Below are 9,546 nucleotides of genomic sequence, written 5' to 3'. Positions count from 1 at the left end.
TATACATTAATACGTGTGCATATGCATATTACATACAGAGCTATGTATATGTATATGCCTTGGTCTCCTTGTTGAATCTCGTTGATTTTTTAGGTTTTATCATCGTCTTCATGCGTCTTCTTCACGATTAAGCTTTCCCGTTCTATCTCTCTCGAGGCAGTCCGACCATAAATCGTGCGCGTTTTACTTTTCACGATCGAGGGGCGGCCGCGCGGGGCTACACGCGCGTGCCTCAAGAAATTAATTAAACGTAGGATAATCACAGAAAAAGGGGTTTCGACGTATGGGATATACGTTCTCGTCGGCGGCGCCATCGCTTCACCGCAACAACTGCGGCAGCAGCGCGTTCATCACCAGACTTCCAGTAACCACCACCAACAGTTGGCTGAACCGATCTTGTACTCGGCTGGAACTTGCCCCGTTGTAGGTCAATTCTTCGTTCTTCACAACTTCGTTCGGGTGGTCCGAATACTCTTCTGTTGGGACAAAAAGAAATCGTCGTTAGTCGTCGCGTGGCGGACATTTATTTCTTAGATTTATATGCGAGATTTGTCTGTGAAATCTGCAGAAAATAGATTTTCGAAACAGAAAATAGACTACAAGTGTTTACTGTTTAAAGAAATCACTAATGCAACGATTATCTTCTGATGCTCCCCGATAATAGACCCGATTCAAGGTACTCCAACTCGATTAGTTTTTAGATCGGAATCAAGGTGTAGTTCGTAGTGGTTACCTTCTACGAATGCTACGATACAGTTACGGCTACTTCAGGCTCAAATGAAGCCTCGGGCAGGCTAAGATTCCTGGGAATATCTGCTTCTTAAGGTCAGTTAAAATCCGGTTAATTCTAAGCTTGGTCTACCCGCATTAAAACTAACTGCGTTCGAGCTAATTACAAGCGATGCGTCTTTATGTTCTTTAGGGAAATGAAATTATCTGGTCGCGAGGCTTCCAAGAATCGCGGACAAACCCCGGCCATCCGGCGGCGGACGTTCTACGACCGTTGAGCGACATTCACAAATTACCTTCCACCCGGGTTTTCCTTTTTTTTCCACCGAGACGCCGCGGCTTCTATTAGCCGCGTTAATACGACGGCAGGGGACGTTGTAAATTTAATCGACGCGTTGTAATTCCGCCGGCTACATTGCGATCGGGAAAAGATTGATGAATTAAGCGGGACCGACTCCGAGTAATTTCAATTGGACAGCTTGTGAATACAAATTCTCGGCCGTGGGCCCGCGCGCGCGCGCGCCCGCGATCGAAACGGCGCGGCTTGTTAATGAGCGCGCGGCTTATCGGTGAAATGCAAATGCAGGCGGTCCGCGTGCGCGCGTCCCGAAGTCGAATTATCATAGGTGTCGACGTAAAAAAGGGGGGGGCGAGCATCGAGGCCCCGCGCGCGGTCGACAGATGGTTGTCGGACGGTCGTCGAATTCAATTCCCCGTTTCCATTCGACTGTTCTCCATCTGGCACGCGCGCGCGAGCGAGCGCATCCCGCGGCCGATGTGCGCGCCGCCCGGCTTTTCAATCTACTATTCGGCAGCGTTGACTTTTTTCCCTCGACACACGCGGTCGCGTCGTCCTCAGCCATCGATAGGCGGGCGGCACGGCATACCGACGTTGGAACCGTTCGATCTGTTTTCGTTGCGGTAATTGAAGAAAATTAAGATACTCTCCCCGGGCCGATGTGAACGGTCCATAAATTATTTTTTATGCGGGCAAAAATTTATTTCTGGGCGTTGCGACGCGCCGACGCGGCTGGGAACATTCGGCGGCGACCGTGAGGGCTTCACGTGCGCCGCCGGCCGGGGCGAGCTTTAATAATCACTCTTTCCGATGCAATTTCACTGGAGGCGCATCGTGGGCCCGGGTAACAAGTAGAACAAGGTACGGTGGAACGATAAAATTTTAAACCTCATTAAAATTTATTCGCTCGTTATTTACTTTATCCGACTTAATGCGACCGGCCGATAAGCCCGGTGAATTACGTAAAATGATTGTTTGGCACGCAATGGACCGTCACGTCCAACTACGTAACGGTAATTTAATGAGTGGAAACACCAGCGAAACCGGCGACGCTCTCTCTCTCTCTCTCTCTCTCTCTCTCTCTCTCTCTCTCTCTCTCCCCTGGCTCCCACACCCCCGGGCCTAACCGATCGCGGGCGACAAAAGGGGAACGCCGCCGCTGCCGCGCCCGCGCGCGCACGTATCGAACAAAGAGAAAAGAACGAATGGAAGAAAGCCGAGGAAGCGCGAGGTGTATCTCGTGACTATGCCGCGCCGTCTCGAAAAGGAGAAATATCAATTACGTGGCGCTAATAACGAACCCCGACGCAACCCGGCAATTCTGCCTCCGAAAGAAAGATTTACATAAGATAACGAGCAGTAAAGTCGTCGGGGACGAGTGGTTTATCTTAATTTTATGCAACAGTAATTCCGATACAAAGTAATAATTACCGGCCCCGGCAAAAAGGAACCAACGATTAAAGACACCTCCGCCGTGCGGTGCAATTGCAAAACGCCGGTGTGCCCGGCCGGCCGGCCGGCAAACGGAGGGCGACTCGGATTCCCGCGATTCACCGTCGCGACCGGGGAAGTACTCCCCGCGCTACGGCATGCACCCCGAACGCCGACTCGTATTTCCGTCATTACCGGCCCGCTTCCGTTTTCGATAATTAAATCCGCCGGGCGTGTCGGACGATTCCGAAAGATTTTGCAGGATTCAACCGGGAATCGACAGTCGAACGATAGCGGGCGACGAAAGCGTTTTCGATGAGACGATCTCCGCCGCGGCGACGAGCCGTTGACGGCTGGCTCGCGCGCGTCACTCAAACGGGACCGTCGGCGCTATAATTAATTCCGACGTGAAAGAAATCCGGGCTGTGATGGACGATTCCGGGGAACGTTCAGAAATTCGTTTCGCGGAAAAGATTCGCGTCCATCACCGATAAACGGTGGAAGAGAGCCGGCGCCCTCCGGCCAAGTTTCACGGACCGGGGGCCGGCCGATTAGCGTTACGGGGGGCTGAATCACATATTTCCTATCTCACGATCCTGGAAATCGGTCGCCAATCTCCGAGTGTCCGGCTCGAAAACACTTTAATTCATGCGGACGTACTCTCCCCCTCTCCTCTCTCTCCTCTCTCTCTCTTTCCCTCCAACGTTCCGCAATTAATGTCTGTGAACGGGATACCGGGAAAAATCGCTGGCCAAGATAATGGTCGCGAGGAGCATCGAGAAACTCGTTCCGCGGCCAAAGGGAGCAGGTGGCGAGGAGCTGTGTATACGTACTGTTCTTCTTCTTCTGGCCGATCGAGGTCTTGGGCGGCAAGGAAGACGGCGGTCCATTGTGAATCGGAGGCTGATGCGGATGCACGGGGTAGATAGCCGGAGGGGGCGCGTGGGGCAGGGTCGGCGCTGCCGTGGCCGGTTGATGATGATCGTGATGATGATGAATGTTGCCCCCTGGGTAGAATCGATCTCCGCCCTTGAGGACGCTTGGTGGTGGCTGGGGTGCCATTCCGCCGGCTCCTCCACCCAAAACTGCGGTGCTGGTCGAGCTGCTGCTTGGCACGGTGCTGCTGGTCACGGGTATAGCTGAAACCACACGTCAAAAATTACATTTCTCTCTCCCTCTCTCTCTCTCCCTCTTTCTTTCTCTCGCCTCTTCGCTCGTTCTATCTGTCTCTCCGTCGCACAGTGGTAACTTCTCCCCAAATACTTGGCCAAAATGCAATTTACGAACTGTCTAGCTATATGTTCAAATTTCGTGCATAGTTCTTGAGATATAGACCACCGTCGATGTTTGTCGAATTCCGGGGCTTTGTAATTCTTTAACGTTCAACAATTTCTAAGTCTACGATTATTGATATCACATCCAATTTCATTTAACAGCTGATTTTTGTACCTCGTGAATCGAGTGTTAAGCACGGTAACATCTTTAATGCGACAATCTGAGGTTTGTTCTCAAAGAAATTATTAGTAGATCGTTTCACCATTTAACTGACCACCATGACTTTAGGTAAGACGTCGACTACGTTAATTAATTGAACACTTCTGTCAGCGTTTGCCTATTGTTAAGACATGTAATTATAATTCCTGCTACATGTTTTAACGATTGAACAGGATCCATGCATTATATTTTACATATTAATTATACGAAAAATTGTATAGCAAAACACCGGCAAATAATAGATAATAGCAAAAGATTTAGTTAAAATTATGCTTATGCCATCGGTAGTATCGCGTTCTCCATTCTCGAGTTTCGTAAAATACCCCAACACCTTCGTGCGAAGTTACGCGGCGAATTTTTCAGGAGAGAAGGCACCGACGACGGTGCGTCGTCCGCGCGGACACTGTCCGGTCCCGCGAATATTTTGAGCGATCGCGTGCCGCCGGAGTTACGTGGCCGTCCTGTTCGATTCCCAGCGAGGTTTATTAATGGCCGCGCGAAAGCGCATTTGTATTCATTCGCCGCGAAATAAAGTATTAAATTAGAGGGACAGGGAGGGGGGGGGGCGGCCGGACGGGATATATACGATCGTGCGCGAGCTTCATCGATCCAGGACGGATCGGAACTTTCGTTTTGGGTCGAGGAAACGAGTCGCTCGCAATGCCCCGTGATTCGATTATACTCGTTGTTACGGGCGGCAACGACGCTTCTCGGTCGGATGATTTAGGATAACGTTTCGGGCGCAATTTCGGTCTCGGCAACGACCGAGTTTTGCTGTGATTTTCGGCCGCGGCCGGTCCCACGGTCTCTCTCTCGCGGGGACGCGGCCGACGAACCGGGGGAGGGAGGGTGGGTGCCATAAACGGAGCCGCGGCGGAATCGCACATCGATTTCAATTATCGGCGCGAGGCAAGAGGACCGGGCGTTCGATATTTTAACGCGAGCGTCCGTATCGGAACAGACGCGGTTATGATTGCGGCCGTTAAATTTTATTTAATCGCGCCCGGCGATCGTTCGGTGTTGCGCGCGCGGATGTCGCCGCCCGTGCAGCACAATAATAGGCGCGCGGCTAGCCGCCGTTATGGTTGCCAACGCGACCGTTGTAAAAGTTTCATGGGAATTCGCGTAATCATAACGTACCGGAGAAAGTAGAGGCCAACGAGTGTTCTCGTTTCTGCGGTGACTATGGACAAGAATTTTTTTTCGTATTCGGAAAAATGGAGCTCGAAATTCGTTTCTAATGCGGGCCGTAACCGTGATTTGGGATAAAATGGTGGAAAATGAAAATTTCCACTTGGACAGCGAGACGGAGAAAGCGACGAGGAAGACACAATATGAAATCTCGAAAATGAAAGCGCTGTCATCTGATTGAGAATGACTGGGACATCTTGTACTTTTATTTGATGTTCCCAGCTGGTCGAGAGATTACGTTGAATTAAGAGAAACTCCTCTTAACGACGAATCCTAGTAGGACAATTGAGCAACGAGTTGGTTACGGGCGGGGAAGCTTTCGACGCGGAATGCGATCGCGGCGCGGTAAAATGCGTAGAAGAAATGAAGACGATGGGGCGACACGGAGATTTGAGGAATCGAAGAGCCGCAACGTTCTCGTCCAGTGGAATTCGCGCCGCGCGCGCGCGTAACAGAAAGAAAGCGAGAATTCCTCGGAGCGGAGCGTGATTCGAGGAAGCGTCGATACCTCGGCGAGTCCCGCGAATATTTCGTATCCCCCGACGACCGGCGGGAATTAGCTTCGATCGTGGAAATAAAATCGGAAATTAATTCCCGGTTTTCGCTGGCTAATTGCCACCGTAAACGTCGTCGGCCGTGGCCGCGGGCAACGGGGTAGCCGCGCAGCGTCGGAAATTTTCCGCGAGATTAACATTTCTCGCGGTTCGTGACCGACGATAGTAATCGTAGGCTACGGTGCGCCCGCGCGGGTGCCACGCAACGCTCTTCGCCGCGGCGAGGATTTCGAGGCCGTGAGTCCCGTGGAATCTCCTGCGCGCCCGACGCCGAAGAGTTCAGAGTTCTCGGGCAGCGAAATACCTAGTCATTACGGCGCATGAATCGTCTCCGGCGAGTGTCGAGGCCGGTGGTAGCGGCCTGAAACGAGGCGGAGGGCGGCTGGAACGAATTAGGGAGAGTGGAGAAGACCGGACTAGAATGAAATAGTGGAATTTATTGTGCTCTGGGACACAGGCGTTGGGCCCCCCCTCCGACCGCAACAAATGGTGCACAGTAAGAATTATAATTGATAGGGATTATTTGAGAGGGGGACCATGCTGTGTAAGCACCGCCAGAAGACACGCTGGAGGGGTGGGACGGCTCCAGTCTGGCACAAAAGTTGTTCCACTTTACAACTGATCGCGGGATAATGAATTTATGGCGCGGCGCTCTTCTGATTCGTTTCTTCCTGCTGCCGATGCTCGGCGAGCCCGGGGATCGCCGGCGCGAGAGGCTACCGCCGAAACGTTGACGCTCTCAACGCGGACGCGCGTTCTTTAATTTCGCATTATGGTAATCCGGTATTTGGAACGTCGAGCGACTCGTTGGGAATCGGACCTTGGGATAGGACCAATGGCATAAACGTAATAACGATAACCATAAATAAATTAAGCTAGTCGAGTGGTCACGTCCGAGCTTAAAAATTGTCACGTTTCAAGATAATTTTAACATTATCGAATTTGTTTATATATAGAGAACTATTGAAAGCGCGACACAAATTGAAGAGCTATCTCGGATTTCGAATGAAAAGAAAATCGAAGCTTTCCTTCGATCAATTCCGTAAACCATGCTAGTACTGAAAAGCGTATCGGTAATGTAAATCGCGAAAGGTCAGGTAAAAGTTACTCACAGTTGTTGCGCGACGTTGCGGAGGACGACGAGGTGTCAGCTTCGTTGCCGCAGCAGACTTTGAACACGACTTTCATGTTGTTGCTGGAGCACCTTCCGCCGATGCGCTTGTGAAGGTCCTCCTTGGTCGAGGTGCTGATGAAGTAGTAATCGTGTCCCGGGAGGAACTCTAGGCCTCCGGGTTGCGGTGTGAACGGCCTGAAGGTGATCGTGAAGTACATCGTCTTGAACGGCTTGTCGCAGACCGCTATCACCCGCGGATTCGGATTCGTTATCCGACATGTTTCGTACTCCTCCTTGGACACCTACGGGAAACGGGGGACGGGGGCGTTTGTAAGACTTCTGAGGCGAATCAATTGGCGACGCTTCCGGTTCGCCGCGAAACCGGCCGTGTTCTTTGTTTTACGGCCGTGGAGCGCGGTGTTTGCGGAGGCAGACCTTCGCGCGCGGTCCCCACAAAAGGACATTAATCCTTGATTGACTACTGTGAACGAAGCACCGTCGGATAGTTTCGCGCGCGGCACCCGAAGCCGGCCGATTTCTGTTGCTCGACTAATATTGGCTCGTAAGACACGGTCGAGGCGAGAAATAATGTCTATTGTGGTGCTCGATCGCGGCGGTATCGAGACAATGCGAGCGGGATGAGCGTCGACGCGGTGATTAGAGCATAGCGTTCGCGGGAGAACAAGTCGTAAGGAAAAATCAGAAACGAAGGAACTGTACAGTGGCGTGGCGCAGTGAAACTCTCGGCGTATGCGTCACCTACCCCCACTTCTTCGAAGTAATGTATATAACTTATTCTCCTGCGAACGCTGCGCGAGAGGCGACAGCACCGGAGGGAAGTTTCCGCGATGCCGGTAACAATTTGATTCACGGGATGTTTTTCTCAGGATTACCGGGACGACCGTGCCACCCAGCGGTCTCTATTATTTCAGGAATAGCGGCGCGACAGTCCTCCGTGAATATTTTCGTGGATAGGGTGGTAGAGTAGCAGCAGCCCCTCGCGGCGGTGGCAGCGCGGTGTCAAAAGTCGGCCACGAGGCGGAAGTCGTTCTTGGGGGTCCGGGCGCGATCGAGTTAACGAACGAGTTTCGAGTAGCAACAGCTGTCTAAACATCCAACGGAACGCCCTTTGACAATTTTTTCGTCGGTGTAATGGGTCGGCCGGTACCGTAACAACGATTTATATCTGCCGATCCCGGGGCATGCGCAGCGCCGCGCGGCGTAGGCTTCGCGGGCAAACATTTACCGGAAGCGGGGCTGAATTATTCGCGGTCGAACGTTCGTGTACTTACGTTGTATATGATATACTTCTCCGCGTCGTCGTCATACGTCCCCGGCTGGTACACGGGACATATTATGTTCACTTGGTCGTACTCGAACGCCGCGTTGTTCTTGTTCACGTCTATTATGTGATCTGTATTGTCTATTCGAAATCTGAAACAGAAAGAGAAAGAGGATCGTCAGAAACTATTCACGATCGATCGTCGCATCTTAGAGAGACAAATACGAAGTACAATATTAGCTCCGTCGGTCGAACTTTTCGGAACAAGCTCGTACACGACCGACGACGAGATCCCGAATACACACACACACACGCGCGCACACACACAAATAAGCGCGCGCATACAGGTACACGGCTGGAACGAAATTGCAAGCGGCTAATATATTTTTCCCGACGAGGAAGAAAAAGAGCCGGTCGTTGTACACGGCCGAGCCTTTGAAAAATGAATTCCGGGATATCCGCGCGATGAGTACGAACATTAACGACTACGTTCCGTTCGCCACGGGATGTCGACGGGGGGGGAAAGCACAATAGGTCCGGCCGTTTCCGCGTATCGGTCCGCTTGGAAACGAGGGTATCCATGAAACATTCGCGAAATTCCGACGCCCCCGGAGGTGCCTCGCAGGGAGTACAAGGTTCCCTCCGGGGCCCGTCGGTAGCCAGGTCAGGAAAGGGAGAAAAAAGGAGAGGACCGCGGACTCGCCCTCGTAGGCACCCAATGTCAGATAGGCAGGCGCCCATGGTGTCGGGACCCCACGTAAGTGTACATACGGCTTCTGCGCGTATGTACACACATGTACGCACACAGGTGAGCTTGTATATTCCGGCTCGGTTGTATTATGTAGCGGTGGAGCTTGCTGGATACTTGCCGAGGATGGAACGAAAGGTCGGCGAATATGTAGAAAGGAAGGTAAAGAAGAAGAAGAAGAAGAAGACGAAGAAGAGGAGCCAGAAGAAGAAGAAGAAGAAGACGAAGAAGAGGAGGAGGAGGAGGGGGAGAAGGAAGGTGGAGGACGGTTCCTATATAACCGGTTCTTTCCAACGGCGCTCACATACGGCGATACACGTCCGTTCCTCCACGTTGCACCGAGCACAGTAACGTCTCCTGCTGTTCACACCGCCCTATTTCGGGTCTACGAATCGGCGTAGCGAGACTATTTTCTTGGTTCTCGCGGTCGCTCCACTTGTTTCCGACCCCATATTTATTTTCCTTTCGCCTCTCGCCGGGCTACGTACCGTCCGTGCATGCCCGCCGAGGATATTTGTTCTGGGTTACATAAATTAGATACAGCCGCGCGCGATGATGACCCGGCGTCGTCCACCGGAATGTTGAGGCACCGTTGAAATACGGTTTCCCTGTTTTCTTAACGCTCGAACCGACTGCTACGTGTGCGCCCGGACACCGGCCCCCGGTGTTCTTTTTCGCGACGCTTAATTTAATTCCAGCGCGAAC

At 52.1% G+C, this 9,546-nt stretch overlaps 1 protein-coding gene across 1 annotated transcript in view; it reads right to left on the bottom strand.

Moving 5' to 3' along the window:
- The window catches only part of Ephrin (ephrin), a 61,647-nt gene continuing 52,101 nt past the window's right edge, over nucleotides 1-9,546 (bottom strand). Inside the window, exons 2-5 of the mRNA XM_078191843.1 lie at nucleotides 8,104-8,245; nucleotides 6,810-7,113; nucleotides 3,292-3,597; nucleotides 1-476 (exon numbers count right to left, since the gene is read on the bottom strand). Of these exons, the coding sequence (XP_078047969.1) occupies nucleotides 319-476; nucleotides 3,292-3,597; nucleotides 6,810-7,113; nucleotides 8,104-8,245 (910 nt within the window). The 3' untranslated portion in view covers nucleotides 1-318. The remainder of the gene's footprint in view (nucleotides 477-3,291; nucleotides 3,598-6,809; nucleotides 7,114-8,103; nucleotides 8,246-9,546) is intronic.

This window comes from Augochlora pura, chromosome 10, assembly GCF_028453695.1.
Source record: "Augochlora pura isolate Apur16 chromosome 10, APUR_v2.2.1, whole genome shotgun sequence".
NCBI lineage: Eukaryota > Metazoa > Arthropoda > Insecta > Hymenoptera > Halictidae > Augochlora > Augochlora pura.
Note: the sequence above shows the minus strand (reverse complement) of the source record. Positions and strands in the feature narration are given on the sequence as shown.